General features: G+C 41.8%; 1 protein-coding gene across 6 annotated transcripts in view; it reads left to right on the top strand.

Annotated features, from left to right (window-relative positions):
• dock4b (dedicator of cytokinesis 4b) overlaps positions 1 to 17,305 on the top strand; it is a 163,642-nt gene that overhangs the window by 51,606 nt on the left and 94,731 nt on the right. For all 6 annotated transcript variants that reach the window (XM_079552363.1, XM_079552362.1, XM_079552360.1 and 3 more), the window contains exons 3-7: positions 2,096 to 2,136; positions 4,509 to 4,564; positions 4,813 to 4,909; positions 5,528 to 5,676; positions 9,743 to 9,827. In XM_079552363.1, coding sequence (XP_079408489.1) covers positions 2,096 to 2,136; positions 4,509 to 4,564; positions 4,813 to 4,909; positions 5,528 to 5,676; positions 9,743 to 9,827 — 428 coding nt within the window. The remainder of the gene's footprint in view (positions 1 to 2,095; positions 2,137 to 4,508; positions 4,565 to 4,812; positions 4,910 to 5,527; positions 5,677 to 9,742; positions 9,828 to 17,305) is intronic.

Here is a 17,305-nt window from a genome sequence, read left to right as displayed (position 1 = left end):
AGTTTGTGCACTTTTCATGCAAATTGCTCAACTTGAAATATGGCTTTCTGCACGACGAATAAACTTACTTGTGATGCTACATTTTACAATAGCATTATATTAAGTAGCCACCGCCACTGAAACAAACACACCACTGTTTTCCGGAGGTCTTGACTCATTCAGTCTCACTTCCTGTTTGAAGGCATAAACACATATAGTACAGAGTCTCAAAACAGCGATCCATGCACTCAGCCGGTTATTCGAAGGGGTGCGGTAAAAGACCCACGAGGAAGAAAACAATAGCTTGGCCCAAAGGAGAGGAACAAATTGAAAATACTGCCAGCAGTCAGTGGGGAAGAAGAGACCATGAGAGATGGGGAGAGAGAGCGAGCTTGCTGACAACACAAGAGACCGTCTAATAGCTGTGCCTTGTGTTGACGCCGTTGGCACATCACCGCACCATTGGACGGCGTGTGGCCATAACTGACATGTGGCTCCTGCTCGCAAACAGAGCCCAGCAGTAATTGATTTCTGCCGATGGATATCACTACTCGGCTGCTTGATTTGCAGTCTAAGGACGCTGTATGTTGAGTAAACAGCACTTTACTTGTGCAAAGTAGTTATTACTGTCTCAAAGGGAGAGTCTGGATGGAGATCGCCAGACAGGGGGAGTGACAGATTTGTGAAGATAATTAAAGCAATATTTCAGGATTTTTGACATAGGGCCTCATTTCCTAGTTATCCAGAGTGTTGTTGATTTCTGGAGTTAATCTTTTTTCAAATTCATGCAGTCCTTATATTGGAAGAGTTTAGTGGCGCTAGGCTAGTGCTAGGCTAGCGCATGTCTATGGTAGCTAGTAGCCTGCATTAAAAACAGTCTGACCCAAGCACAGTGCACTTGAGGCAAATCACCTATAACGCCAGACTACCGATATAACTGTCTGTGTCGATAGAGCAATTTTAACCATTTTGCGTTTAAAAGAACTTATATTTGAGCAGCATCAGCTTCGTGGTTGTAAGCTACGCAGCGGCGGAGTGATCTGCTAGAAAATAGTCCCTCAAAATGCAGTAATTAATGTGATGCAAGGTCATTTATATTTCAAAAATTATTCTATTGACACAGACATTTATCTGTACTCTGGCGTTATAAGTGATTTGCCTCTGGTGCACTGTGCTTGGGTCAGACTGTTTTAAATGCAGGCTACTAGTTACCATAGACATGCACTAGCCTAGCACCACTAAATTCTTCAAATATAAGGACTGCATGAATTAAAAAAAAAAATCTCCAGAAATCAAAAACACTCTGGATAACTAGTAAATGAGACCCTATGTCAAAAATCCTGAACTATCCAACAATGCTGAACCCTCAAGTGTCATGGTTTGTGATTCTCATGTTGCTCTCATGTCTGTGTAGTTCATTGAAAGTTTTGCATCCAAAAGAGCAGGATTAAGCTATTTCCCATGTGATGTGCGAGCACTACATGCAAGGAAGGAAAGACGCTTGCCAACAAATTAAATGTTAGTTCTTTTACATATAATTAGCTTGGGACAATTAGTGAGTTCATGATTTGTTTTTAATTCTGTTGCTCTTGTCTCTTCATGTTGCTAGGCCTGTATAATCCAAGTACAGAAGCACTTTAGAAAATACTTAATACACCCATACCTACCGCTATTACAGTGGTTTCCATCAAACTTTCCCATTTTGAGTACGTTCCGCCACATCATGACCTCTGCTCCTGCACAGAAGGTTGCACACGATGAACTGCACAATTCACCTCAAACACCTGGTTAAACAATTGAGATCTTATGAGTTTTACTTGCTCACACTCACCGTCTATTTTCCAGTATCACATTGTGGTTTGTGGTTCCAGGAAGCCCACATTTTAAAACAAATGGCTTCCTTCCACTGTTCGCTCATGCTGTAGACTGAGATTGTGCTGACATTTTCATTAGCCACTGATAGAGTTAGTCATCAGGGAAAGTGAAACAGGGCAAGCTCTACGTTTCGTTCCATTGTAATCAGTCGTATTAAAAAGTAGCAGAGTTTGTGTAATTTTAATGAAAGCAAGTAAAGTTTGTCTGAACTGGTTTACTAAAATGCACATTGTATTTCCAGGTTGGTACAGAGGATTCATCTTGAAGAACCCCAATGTCAAGGTAATCAAGTTTAATATCTTCTTGTTAAGTCCCTTGAGAGCAATTCTTCAAAAGTGTGACTAATGTTATGACAGGTGTCGAGCTCTAATGAAGGATAATTCATTGCTTGTCATAACTGAACAGGGTCGCCTTTACGAGAATATTGATTGCACAACTTCGAAAGACAAGACAAGAAATTTCATTTTAAGGCATACAATTTAATCTTGGTGTATTTAAAGAAGAACTAAGTAACTTGTTTACCTTAATAAATCCTTTTCGTAGTCCCTCTGGGGGGTAATACAAGTGTTGATGAGATGATTGGGGGTCTTTCATCTCCCCCTGGTGTCACTGGCCAGAAAACCACAATTGCAACTTTCCTGCCACCGGACCGGAGCCACCAATACACACTAATGGAATCATGAAGAAGAAGCTAACAGGCTAACGAGCAACGTTAACTGCGGGCTATCGCCACTTAAACAGTATTTACAGCCGAGTTTGAGTGAAACAAATTATCTCCATTGTGTAATTGAATGTACAATATCCCTCTCTCCCTTTGTCTTTTCTGTCAGCGTAGTATTTACTCTCAAGGACAATTAATGAATAAAAAACGCAACATGCTACAACACCTGCAGTGGCGCTTATGGCCTCTATGGGCATGAGTTACTTAGTTCTATGTTAAATGTATGCATTAAGCTGCACAATCCATATTTCATTTTTGGTTGAAGATTTGGTGTAAGGATAAAAGATGATATGATGAACAGCGAGTTACTTAAACTCAAACTGCATACTAAATTCAATAATATTACTCTCAAGTACTGTTACTGCGACGTATCTAGCGTTCCTCTAATTGGTTGATGGCGTCTGTCAAAAACGCCCAACGGGAAATCGTTGAGATCATGCTTGCTCCCGGACTACATGTCTTTGAAATATCTATGAAAAAGCATGTAGTTTGGCAGGCCAGGCAATATAGTTTAAAGAAAAGTCTTGATGAAAACACTTCCTGGTAATAGAGCTCAGTCCTGAATTGGTGTGTCAGAGCTGGCAGCATGATTGACAGAAATTCAACTGTCAATCCTCTCATGTTCAAAAGGTGTGAATATGGAAGGTCCTAAGCCTCTGTCACCTAATGTCCCATTTCCACCTGCCCCACTTTACTACTTATTTGTTTGGGCTACCACTGTTATTAAATATTGTGATATATCTTGCAGCCCAGCCATCCATAACAATGTGAAATCTACGGTAACCATGGATTATGTCATAATATAAATGATAACTCCACACTTGATGGTGGTAGCCACAGCTGCTCTGGGTAGACTGACGGAAGGGAGTCTGCCATTGGTAGCCCGGCAAGTCCAGAATGATACACTCCTGCACTTTGTTATACACAGGGATATCAGTCTGAGCCCCATGCCCTCGTCGGCTTCTCTAGAAAACTCACATGGTCCCGTTCAATCAGATTAGTTTATTTACCGTCACAAGTCGTTCTCGAGTAACGTCACTCTTGGGACACAGAAGTCCCCTCAATAACAATCCACGGATGGCGCACGGGGCGGGGTAAATGATCAAAAACACAACAGCAGTAGGTGAGTTATGTGATTTATAATGCGCTAATACCGCTAATTACAACACATGTCCTCCCTTCGGTGACTGGCTTCTCCACTTCCTGTTTGCTCGCGTTTGCTGGACCCCAGAACGTAGCTGATGCCATGGTCACTAGACTCAGGGAGTCTGGATTTCTGGGCATTGTCATTGGCCCCTCAGACGTGAAGTGTGTGAAGTGTCTGGAAACAATGACACTGCGCTGTGATACTGACCAGTTGTCTGTTTTGTACTAGCATGGCTCGGTTGTAACCCGGCTAAATGAAATGCTCAGTGTTGCTTTCGCACAACTAAAGCAACACGTGTGTGACATGCATACAATTAGGGATGGGACGATAAACAAAAATATTGTTAATCGCGATAAAAAATGCAATCAATTGATCGCCACATTTTTTGATTACCGTGATTATCGTGCTAGAAGTTAATCGCTAAATCCATCAGACAACCAGTTCGGGTAACTTTACCGGGAGTGGGTACATCTCCATGGAGAGCAGTATTTAAGATTTTAGTAGGTTAGGTCAGAATCCGAATTAGCTGCATGTTTTGTATTGATGACAACAGTATAGTCCAAAATGTTACACAGTGTGCCTTTAAACACTTACTTTATGTCTCACTCAATATGACATTTACAGCAGACAAGGAAGAGGAATCGTTAATCGCAATTATTTTGACCAAGATAATCGTGACGCCATATTTCATGATCGTCCGATCCCTACATTTAATTAGTATTTCTTTTAATGCAATATAAACAAAAGAAGAGATTTTTAACGCCCTCTTGTATGTTTTGTTTAAAGGGGATCTTTCCGACCAACTTCATTCACTTGAAGAGCGCCCATGTCAAAAACAAAGGGTAAGATCTTGGTTTTGTTAAATAAATAAAAGTGCCCTAAACTCCATTGACTCAAATGAGAAAATCATTTACTTCAGGGGTAAATACATTGACCCTCAAACTCTCAATCGCTCACAATATCACTGGATCTCCTGTAACTTTACTCTATACTACTTTGGAGTTGGCACATCCAGCCATCAATCTGATCCTGAAAATGTTTGGAAATGTTTAAATGAAACTTATAAAATTGTTTTTCTTCTTCTTCCCAGCCAATTTGAGACCGTCCTCCCCGTTGAGGACACCGTCATCACAGAGATGACGTCGACTCTACGGGACTGGGGCGCCATGTGGAAGCAGCTCTACGTGGTAAAGAAAACCCTCTGACTTCCACTCACTGATGTGGATTGCGCTGGTGCTTAAGCAGAATTGCCTTTGTAAGGTTTCTCATCAAGGGGCTCTACTTAGCCCTGGGTAATTCGCAAACTCCAAAAAGTCGAAATACGCGCCGCGCTACAATCATTAGCCGAATTGATGGTGTTTGTAGCCTATTAAGACGTCCATGAGCAGCAGCTATGTGCCGTTTCAATTGAAATGCGAAAGTCTCCTGGATCAAAGCGCATAAATTCACAGCAGAGAGCAGCGGGACAGTGAAACTAATTTGCACAGATCCATTTGAGTGCTCCATCTTCTCTCTGGGTTGTCTTGTTCTTGGCCTTTTATACCTCTGTTAATTTAGCTGTACTATCACATTGTGTTCAGTCATTTTGAAACCTCCACATTATTGTCTTGAGTCAGCCTTAGTTGTTTATGCTTTACACCAGCAGGAAATGAAGGTATCATCTATGAATAATAAATGTGATATATTTAGTAAACAGCTATATGCACAATGCACCTCTAAATAAATAAAAGGCAAAAATCATATCCTCCACTGACTTTCTGTGCCGTATCCAACTAAAAGATGAAAATGCTTTTCCTCTCCCGCAGAAAAATGAAGGGGACTTGTTCCACCGGCTTTGGCATGTGATGAATGAGATCCTGGACCTGAGGAGGCAGGTGCTGGTGGGCCACCTCACTCATGACCGCATGCGAGACGTCAAGCAGCACATCACTGCGCGGCTGGACTGGGGCAACGAGTGAGTAGAGCGGGGCATACATTAGTCCAAATCTGTGTGAGCCTGTTTTTTTTTTCTTACAGAACTAATTTATAACCGCAAAGTACAGAGCTGTATTTTCAACACTGTGTTTTGTTTTGCAAACTTTCTGCAAATCTAATTGTGAACTTTTTCTGTCTAATAACCATGAGTGCAACAATTCTTCCTACATTTTAAGGCCATTATTGCAGTGTTAATGGATTTCTAGTCCAAATCATCCAGGGACCGGCATTATATATTCAAAGTGCAATAATTTTACCGGCACAGCAACATAAATAGGTTATATAATCTCTGTTTACACTACAGAGCATTTTTAGATGCACAAAGCAATTATCAACAAAGTCAATTATCCATGTAAGCTTTTTGAAATTATGAAGTTGTAGTAGTAATAGTAGTTTGTTGAAATGCCAATAAACAAACATGTTTTGCCAATAAATTAGCAGATTAGATTAGATTAGAAATTGTCATGCTGATTATTATTATTAGACTGCAGTTTAGATTTTATACTTGTGTCGCCAACATCAAATATAGTTTGAGTTATACAGTTATTATACTTTTCGACATTTTGCCATACTATGGACCATAAACATAAATATATTTAATTGAAATTTTATGTGAAAGACACACACTAAGTAGCACACCATCGTGAAGTGAAATGAAATGTATACATGAGAGCGCAGGTGGGGGAAACTGTACAGAACACCTATTAGTCGCACATTGCACAAATCTGGACTTTATGGCAGAGTGGCATTTTCAAAAGAAAACCATAAGAAGTCCTGTTTGCTGTTTAACAGAACTACCGCATGGTAGCTTCTGGCAAACAGAAAGATAAGATAAGATAAACCTTTAAACGGGACTTAATAGTTGCTCTGTGTACAGTTTCCCCCACCTGAGCTGTAGCTCTCTGCAGTTCATCCAGGGTCATCATAGGCTTCTTGGTCACAGCTCTGGTCAGTGCTGTCCTTGTTCGGTCAGTAAGTTGAGGAGGACGGCCGAGTCTTGGTAGGTTTGCAGTGATGCCATACTCTTTCCATTTCTGGATGGTGTACGGTATTTAACTGTACTTTGAGAGATCTTCAAAGCTTTGGAAATCTTTTTATAACCTAACCCAGCTTAATACTTCTCAATAACCTTATCCCGGATTTGTCTGATGTGTTCTTGGACTTCATGATGCTGTCTGCTCCCCAATAGTCTCTTAACAGACCTCTGAGACCATCACAGAGCAGCTGTATTTGAACTAACATTAGATTACACCCAGGTAGACTCAGACTTTAGTCATTGGGTCAACATGTGATCATCCAGAAGTTGCCTGATGATAGGCAACTTCTGAATTGGTTGTGCTAAAAGGAAAGGGGGCCAATCACACTTTTCAGTTTTTATTTATTAGAAAAAATCTAAATCATGTATACATTTCATTTCACTTCACAATTGTGTGTCACTTAGTGTGTGTTTTTCACATAAAATTTCAATTAAATATATTTATGTTTATGGTCCATAGTATGGCAAAATGTCGAAAAGTTAAAGGGGTGCCCATACTTATGCATACCACTGTAGATGTTATGTTATATTCAGGTTTTCAGATGACTTTTTGGACTTCCCACAAGCACTTTTCCAAAGTAATATAAGGTTATTTTATCCTGGTACATTGTTAAATTATTCATGCGTTCTGGTTGGACTTGCAGCTCTCCTCCTGCTGCTCTCTTTGACTTTTGTTGTGCCCTTCCTACCCTGTGGCCACTCTCCTCTGTCACTCACATCTCACTCTCACTCTCCCTCTATCCTGTCCTCTCTCTATCCATGTCAGGGGAGCACAAAGATGAAAATATATCCCAACTTTTCTCCACATCTTCGCGTGTCCTTGTCTTCACTTTTGATTCCCTTCGGCTGTCCTTAAGTGTCCTCTCACGTCACAGTCAACGTCACACGATGTGTAGATTGTCCAACTAACCATGTCTTTCAGTGTACGCCACTGTGCAACTTGTCAGACTGTGTACATGCGCCACAGGAGTGCATTTAACTATACAGGAATGAGCAGGAGGTTTTAAATAGCGGTGGGCGATGTCGTATCGCATATGGTTGTCATGGTTGTCATCTTATGGTCAGCTTCATCAGAGCAGCTTAAACACTGATTGTAGAACACGTGGACATGTGCTTAAAGGGACTATACGGAATTTAAAAATGTTAAAAAGTAAGTATTTTCCTCCCCCTGCATGTTCCAGCCATGTCCTAATGTGTAGAATGAGCTCAGACCTGTTCACAACAACTGCCTCTAAAATCCTGCACTGTCACTCAGAAAGTTATTAATTCAAGTCCGAAGTGCCGTCATGCACGAGCTTAATATAGAACCTGCAGTTACGTGTAAGACCTGAGGTGGCAGTAGTGAGTGTAAAAAGAACCAACTTGCATCTAGTCTGTTTAAAAAGTAAAATGAAATGAAGGATGTAAACTGCTTGAGTAGATCATATTTGTGAGGAAATAAGTTAAAAAAAAAAACAATAAAATGTGACTGAATGAATCTTCCCAATAGGCTTAAGGCTGGGATATTGAAGTAATTTGTCCATTGTCAAATATATCATCAAATATATCGTGATATTTTTATATCATGATATATATCATGATATAGATTTTAGGCCAGGTTGCCCTGCCCTAGTTCTAAAGATGCACTTTAACACTGGTGCAGCACGTGTTGAAATTAAATTCAACATTACATTTATGATGTGAAAAGTGAGATAAAGATTAGCTGCAGAAACAAGAACTGTGAGTTACTTTTACCCATCAATTGCACAAACATCTTTAGGTTTCAAAAGTCAATGTCAAACCAAACTCTCCTGCTGTTATTCATTCCCACACAATAAAAAACACTGTCGAGTTCTCTGTGCTGAACTTCATAATCGAAGCGTGCCTATAGGAGCCTTGTTCAAAGGATCTCCGCTTCAGTGACGTGCATGCTGCAGGTACGGCTATATTACCCGTCGTGACTAAAACAACGATGAATGTGTTTTCTTGTAAGTCGTTACCGAGTGATTAACACCGCAGTAGTTCAAAATACATACAGTTGCTGGGAAGGGCTCCTCCTACCTCTTGTGGAAAAAAAAAAAAAAGAACACAAATCCATGAAATGACATTATTCTTTCACAAGTCTGTGTTTCTACACCATATGCAAATCTTAGTTGTGGTCTCAAGCCGCTCAGCCGTGCTCAGTGAATAGACAGTCCCTTGTTACAGACCAGTGTATGCTTGACCGGGCTTGTCTTATTTTCTCCACAGCATGGAGACAGACTAGAGTGGCGTTTTGGTCCACTGGGAGGACGATCTCAAAGCAAGGAGTTAATATTCTGTGGGTTAGGGAGGAAGACGGAACTGGAGACTGGGCAGATAAAGTGTGGTGTGAAGTCAGTCAGTGGTGGGGAACGAAGTAAGCATTTGAAGGAGTTAGGGACGGAAGAAGCTTGCAGAGGAAGGATAACGTGTCCTAGCAGGGGGCTAAAAGGAAACATTTTTGTCTTTCATCTTTTGCCCAGGCGAGGACCATCTGTCACATGTGTTTAAAGCTGGCAGAGCTGATCCGACAGCACAGCACAGATGAAAATGAGAGGGTTTTGGTTGAAATATTGACGCTCATAGGTGACAGTGGCTCACATGGGAGAGCAGGTCGTCCCACTGGTGCAGGCTGTCTCTGTCTTTAGATCATTCCTGACCCAGTCTAAACATTTTAGCTTATGTGTTTTGATCTGAGTGTTGAGAGACATTGCCAGTGTGAGAACTATTGAGCACCTTGTACTTCTGGACACTTCAGGTCGGTTACTGCTGTTGTAAATGACAGCACTGGAAGACAATGGATTAGCAATATCAGTATGGTCCAAAATCTTTGTTGCATTATAATTGTGCCTGCAGTGTATATCTTTTTCACCGCAAAAAGCTGACCTAAAATTGTTTAAAAGCTGTGCTCAACTTATATAAATTATGTATAAAAACATGACTTTACACAAAAACTGCTTGGAGAATTAGCACTGTTCTGAGCTGTATTTTGTTGTGTCCTGCGTTACAGACAGCTCGGGCTGGACCTGGTTCCTCGGCGGGAGTTCAGCATGGTGGACCCTGATGAGATCAGTGTCACAGAGCTGTACAGACTGGTGAGTGCCCCACATCTCACCACACAATCTCTCCTGCTCCACTTTCAGATTACATGCATAGTGTGGAGAATCGCAGGTGCAAAGCGGACCTAGTTTTTAGCACTTCCTTGCGCTGTACAAGAAGATATTTGTGATGCAGCTAACCGGTGAGATGAGAAGAACCCTATTCTATTGAACGGCTTAAACAGGATCAACAAGGGATCTGTTATTATTATTATATTGTTGTATTATATTCTGTAGACAAATTACAAGATACAGCTTCATAGAGTGTCAGGTGGATATCAAATCCTTAGTTTTGTTTTGTTTCATAGCCGGCTACACTTTCAGTAATTTGCTTGTCTCTTTCACTCTGAAATGCTGTTAATGTGAAGTTAGAGACGGGGAATTAGGGCTGAGGGCTTTATCAGACTGGCATTACACTTCAAAGCGTGTCCACTTCCCGTCTTAAACAAGTGGCTATTGACTTACCAGTTCAAAAGAAGAGGAAGAAAGAGGGATTTTTGGTGGGAAAACATATTCTCGTACACTGCTTCTTTCATTAAGTCTCATTGTGTGAGCAATTTGTTTTTTCTTAATTTCTTGGACATGCTTTACAATTATTGTCAAATCATTTATGCAATCAGCTGCTGCCACAATCCTTGGAAGAAAAAGAAACTGAAGTAAATCAGTTTCAAGTGCACCTACTGCAACTTTTTTAAAGAACATATTGAAACTGACATTACAATTACAGATATTTAGTTGGTGTAGTTAGTACATGGATCTTCATAGGTCATTTTGTACGATCATAAACCAAAAATGTAAGATTTGTGATCCAATCCAATGCAACACCAATAGATAAACCAGTAAGTCAGAATGAGAATAATACATTACTCTCACTTTTCTAGCACTTTATCATTTATTCACTTACAGTGTTGCCAGTAGTTGATAACTATAGAAATCCACTACTATAATTACAGTAAATCACTTTTCAGAATCGGAATAGTTTTTATTGCTTCTCAAACAAGGAATTTTTCTCGGTACGATCGTGCAACATATAAAATACAACACAGAATTTAGATAAAGATAAGCTAAAAAAGCTTATAAACGTAAAATATGGTAAGACGTCAGCAGCTTTACATAGAACAACAGTGGGACCGTGTTTACAGATGTGCAGGTATATAAAGTGATTTAAAGTGATTTAAAGTGATAGTAGCGGATCTAAGTGTTGACACACCGCGAAGTGCAAAAAAGCAGATTACATCCATGAGTCTGTTAAAGAGGGGGTATTATGCTTTTTTCAGCCACATAGCACCAGTCTATGGCACACTACAATGATGACGAAACCTTCTGTTGGTCTGTAAATGCAGTAAATTAGAATAACTGCCTTGTATAAAATTGCTCTTTCAAAATGGCGGTAGCGAAAGACTTAAATAGGCCTCTGTCTCTTTAAGAACCTCTGACCCTTTCCGACACGCCCCCTCCACACGCTGTCTGTGGCATCACAACAACACTGCGCTCGTTGTCTCAACTGTATTGAAACTACGATCGGTGCATTTTAATTTTTATTGTTGGAAAGGACCTACTGTTTATCACTTTGTGAACAATGGCCACACAGGATATTATTTGGAGACGAACCTTCCACACCGGACGCTTGGAAGGGGCTCTTGCCTGAAAAATAACTGCTGTTTGGAGGCTATCTCTTTGCATCTGCCATGCCCTATGGATCTCTAACTATACCCCCATGGACGACACCAGGATCTGCAGGAGCCCATACGATTCAAAGACGGACATTATCTGTGCAGGTGGACAGTGGTTTTTCGAGGTTACCCGTTAGCTTGTTATAATAGACTACAGCTCATTGTTGATGAAAAGTCTGCAATAAACCACAAATGTGTAAAGCCAGGCTCATTGTGTGATCATCGTAAAGGCTGCTTCAAGTAGTTGCTGCTTTATTGACGTTATTTGTGCATAATATGCTGCCTGTTTTCAATGAATGTTGTGAAGGTGAAGGTTGTTAGCTTGTCGTGGCTAATAGTGCCTTAGCTCCGGGAGAAAACCACTCGGCTACGACTCACTGTAGATGAAATGTGAGCAATAAACTACGAAATCAACAAGCCAGGCTCAGTGTGTAATCATCATAAAGGCTGCTTCAAGCAGTTGCCTGTTTTAATGACGTTTTCAATGCATAATATGCTGCTTGTATTCAGTGAATTTTCCCGTTAGCTTGACGTGGCTAGCTTGTTAGCTCCGGGAGAAAGCCACTCGGCTATGACCCATTGTAGATGAAATGTGAGCAATAAACTTCCAAATCAACAAGCCAGGCTCCGTGTGTGATCATTGTTAAACGGTTCTTTATGTGTGTGGTGGTTTTATTGACTTTATGTGTGCATATCTCTCGTTTTCACGTGATGACTCGAGGTTTAGCTTAGCATTAGCTTTCTCCGGAGGCTCTGTGCATCATCAAGGCCCAGCGCAGAACCAGACACTGAAATAAGCGTTCTTGTCACCGGTTTTAATCCTGGGTGTTTCGGTAACAGAAACACTGATGTGTGTCTTTGTAAAAGTCTGCGGTGGCTCCGGTTCACAACACATGAGGCTAATCCTCCATGATGACTCTGTTTACATCTTAGGGCTAGACACTGCGGGGAGGGGGTTCTGCTGAGGGGCAGTGGTTGGTTACTCGGCTGGTGACGAAAGGTTGGAGGCGTATCCTGGAGGTCGGAGGCGTTTCCTGAAGGAATCAGGCGTTTTATCCCTAAAATGGCTGCCATCGGAGTTTTTACAGATTACTCGAAAATACGTGAATGTGCTAAGGCAACACTTCAGGCATGGTTTTAATGAGGGAATGACTTAATAACATGATGTAAAGCTTGAAAAAGTCGATTTTGCATAATACCCCCCCTTTAAGCTATCAGGTCTTGTTTTTTGTGTCTGATGGCGGAGGGGAAAAAACTGTTCAAGTGGCGAGATATATGGTCTGCTTGACCAGCCTCCTGCCTGAGGGGAGAGGGGTGGATAGTCCGTGTCCAGGGTGAGGAGGGTCGGCTGTGATCCGACCCACACACCTCCGGGTCCTGGAGAGATGAGAGCCTACAGTCAATCACCTTCTCAGCAGTACACACAAGGCGCTGCATTTTAAGTAATGTAATGAGATTGGATTATAATTTCTTTATGCAGTACCTATTGATTACACCTTGAATAACATTTTGACAGCTGAACATGTCTTATTACTCATAAAATATCATACATTTTGAAATACAACTGAAATCTACAAAGTCTGGCTGGAAATGGAGACATTATTTTGAGTTTATCATGCCTAAAGCAAAGAATATTGCGGTTCATTGTTGGATCTGTGCGCTCTCAACTACGAAAGACGAAGTGGAGGAGACCTAAACAGCCTGGCTTCATTCTTTTTTAGTACCTAGTAATCAGTAATCAATGCGCTGGGGAGAAACGACCACCAACAATCACTCACTCCCCATACAATAATAATAATAATAATAATAATAATAATAATACCTTTAATTTGTAAAGCACTTTACATGGAAATCTCAAAGTGCTACAGCACAAGTAAAAACTGACAATAATAAAAGCACACAAAAGTTGAAGTTAAAAATGTTAATAAGGGAACAGAAAAGTCTTGAGTCCTCTTCTAAAAGTCTCCAGAGACTGTGGGGCCCTCAGGTCTAGTGGTAGGGCCTTCCACAGTTTAGGAGCAGCCTCCTGGAAAGCCCTGTCACCAATTGTCCGGAGTTTTGTTCTGGGGACGGAGAGAAGGTTGGTGTCTGTGGACCTGAGTGTTCTGGTTATGGGTGGAGGGGTGAGGAGTTCAGTGAGATCGTCCGGGGCGTGTCCATAGATGCACTGATAGGTGAGCAGGCAGATTTTGTATTTGATGCGTTGACCGATCGGGAGCCAGTGGAGGTCACGGAGGGCTGGGGTGATGTGCTGGTGCTTAGGGTGTCCTCGTCAGGATCCTGGCCGCGGCGTTCTGAATATACTGAAGTTTTTGAAGACTTTTTGCCGGGATCCCGACGAGGAGGGCATTGCAGTAGTCCAGCCTGGAGGAGACAAAGGCATGAACTAGTGTTTCAGCGTCATACGCATTGTGGGTGAGAAGAGTCTTGTCCAAGGACACAATCGCAGAATTCCCCCGTCAACCACCGCCCCCCACAAAGTAACAAATGACAACATACTTCTCGCACAATCTTCAGGACATTATTGTTGACATATTTCGTGTAAACTTCCCAGTCAACCCCCCCCCCCCCCTTTTCTCGTCACCCCCCCCCCCCCCCCCTTTTCTCTCCTCTTTCCCCCTTTCTTCTTCTCTCCACTATTTGCTCCATGCGCCTCCATCGTCCCATTTCGCCCCAACCGCTGTTACCGTGGCAACCACTTCTCTGCCCTGGTACGGCGCTGGAGAAAACCATGCCACAATTATACACACATAGACGCACGCACACAATACAAGACTTTTTTCCTTCGCGTGGGGTAATTTGCGGCTCTTAATCCATCTGTTTTCTCTCTGCGCCAGTCAAAACAAAAAGCAGGCGCAGCGGCACGAGAGCCTAATGCACCTCTGTTTAATTCAATACGGAACGAGTAAATGACTGAGGCGCTTTTGTAGCGGGGACGTGCGATAGATAAAAAGAAAAAAAAAACAACAACACAGCAGCATTCTCTAGGCCTACAGAACACGGCAGCAACAACGTAGACAAAATCACATCAGTATTTGCCTGTCTTTGTTTAGGGGAGGAGAGTCTTTGTTTCCGACTTGCTGCCTCTGTGGAGCGACTTAATTAAATTGGGATGGGGATTACCTGCGTGTGTGCTGGGAGCGGAGGAGTCGAGCTGTGGGAAATTCTAGCCTGGCAGCTCTATTGCATCATGAGATCACAGCATGAGATTTCTCCGTATATTACGTAGATAAGAAAGGATGGGGCTAATTTTATATGAGGCTTAATATGAATCTGAAGTACTTGGGGCATTTTGTTCTTCAGAAGTAACCAGTCTTTCAACCAGCGATTCAGGGCAATCAGACAGGATCAGTGGACAGCGCAGTACCCGGGATTAAATAGTTGAATATGGAGGGTGCCTTCTTAAATTCTCTGCCCAATCAATTTGCTAAACCCTGCACACGAAGATGAAGGCGCATGTTGTGATGTCATTTGCTGATTTATCATTGGTCACATCTACTGGTGGTCCGACGCTTGCTCGGCTTCGCATCTTTACATTCAATGGGATCTTTTGTACTGACTTCATTGCCATTTTCATCACTACTTTCATCACAGTTCCCCTCTCTCCCTTTTAAGCCATGGCATTATATGACTTGGCAAGAGATAGACTTTGATGGGCTAAGTCGGTGTAAATGGGACTACAGTTGGTGCCCTGTCCGTGCACTTCTTAAGGAAAGACGCGTATCAATGATTAAATGATTGGACACAATGATGATCGGTCAAAGGGGCTTGACATTTTTATTTAAGCTTCACTTGACCTGGATGTGTTGGCAAGTATGGTGGGTGGATTATGCAATTTAGGAAAATGCAAACTATGGGTAAAATAGTTTTGTAGTTCTGTAATTTTGCCACAGAACATTGTTTTTTGTCTGTCTGCTTTGTAAGATTGGCCAGTTTGATTAGAAAGTGTGTTGAAGAGTGAAGAGTGAGACATTCATTTTTATTTGACAATTTTTGATGTTAAATTTACTGAATTACCAACAGCTCCTTTTCATTGGACACAACATTACCATTAAGTAAGTACGTGCTTTATTAGTCCTGAGCCGCTGCGGCTGCCATTGTGGGTCAACCTGACCAGCATGTTTTTAGGGGTTGTATCACCCGGAAGAAACCTGGCTGCCTTCAGTCTCCTCTGATCCTCTGAAACAATGCACCGCCTCCTGGGTTTGTCCCTGTTTCAGAGCGTGGTGTCCTCCACTGGTCAGCTCCACCTCCTCCTTTTCATCTCCCACCTGCGCAGCTTCCTCCGCTCCACAGCAGTCTTTCACCATCTTCTGGGAAGATCTGTTAATCTGTTTTTTTGTCCAGTGAACCTCCATTAGCCGAAACAATAGAAGACATGTGTGGCTTAGATGTGAGTCTCGCCCGGATACCTCCTCGTTTGTCCCTTCCTTGTTTAGTGGTGGCGTCTTTTGTGACGCCTCCACTATGCTGCATGTGTGTGGGCTTTTGGTGCCTCTTCAGTGTTTCAGAAGAAAACATTCTTAGGTCTCAAATGGGTTTAGATCATAAGCTAGCTGTTTACTTTTAAAAGCTGCTTTTTTCAGGACCATTATCGACTCTCTCTGCAAAAAAACAAAAAAACACCGAACCTCACAAAAACACGGCATCCAGTAAAACAATGTGGAATGTGGAATTTGCAGAAAAGGACACAAATATGCAGCTGCACCAAGTTCATGAGATTTGCTTAGTAATAATTTGGCTGTCGACATTTTAAAGTCAATGTCACTTATAATATGAAGTAACTCTAGCTGAAATGTTAGTACCTCTCTTTTTGTGTCTCGTCATGCTGAATCTGTCATATAACAACTCGGCTCCCGCTGCTGCTGCTGCAAACCAAAAATAACCTCATAATCACACCCCACAGTAAAAATCAGGCCTTTTCCACACCGAGTCATTCTGTTTCATACCATAGTCATTACTCAGAGGAAAAAAGAACGCAGATAAAAACAAGCATAGAGAGAGAGACACGATTCAATTTGTAAAGTGATGTATTTATTTCATTTTTTTCTGAAAACTTGTGAAATAAACCAAAAGGAGAATCAATTGCAACATTCTGACATCTGCTTTCTTTGCAAGTGTAGTTTACTGCCCCTGGGAGTCCCTGGATTAATCTCAGATTGTCTATCTTGCGCAAGCGGCGACCACAAGCTACTGTCCTGCGGTCTAGAGCAAGATAACTAGATAAAACACATCTTCATACTGTATTGTCTACCACTCATTCCCTCTTATTATACAGCTTGTTATTTTGTTATGACTGGGCTTTACTTTTTTTTTTCCAAGCACTACATCTATTTCTGTTACCGTTCTGTCTATTTAGGATTAACGGGTGAATTCTTTTCTTAGGCCGCTTCTCCGCTTCTCCTTGCCCTCTCTCTCATTCCTGTGTATGTCCAGAGGTAAATGTGGCGCATAATTTGGCTGAGGGAGCCTTGGCCATCTGGTGTTCTTGGAGAGATTGTTGCGTGCAGAGTCTGTGTGTACGTTCTTATATTTTACAACAGATTAGGACGAGGCGCCAAACAGTGTTACAGCGCTGTTGTTCAGCTCGACTGTTGTCATACAATTGTCTGCACCGTGGTCTCTTCAGTCATCATTGCTGTTCGATTCTGTAATACATCTCAAAGCATTGTATGTAATCATCATGTAATCATCTCATCTACACTCTTTATTACCCATGCCCTTTTCGCTTAAAGGGGCTAGACGCAAGTTAGCCATTTTATACTCACTACTGCCACCTCAGGTCATACATGTAACTGCACC

This window comes from Gobius niger (assembly GCF_951799975.1).
Source record: "Gobius niger genome assembly, chromosome: 2".
NCBI lineage: Eukaryota > Metazoa > Chordata > Actinopteri > Gobiiformes > Gobiidae > Gobius > Gobius niger.
This window is presented reverse-complemented; position numbering and strand designations above follow the sequence as displayed.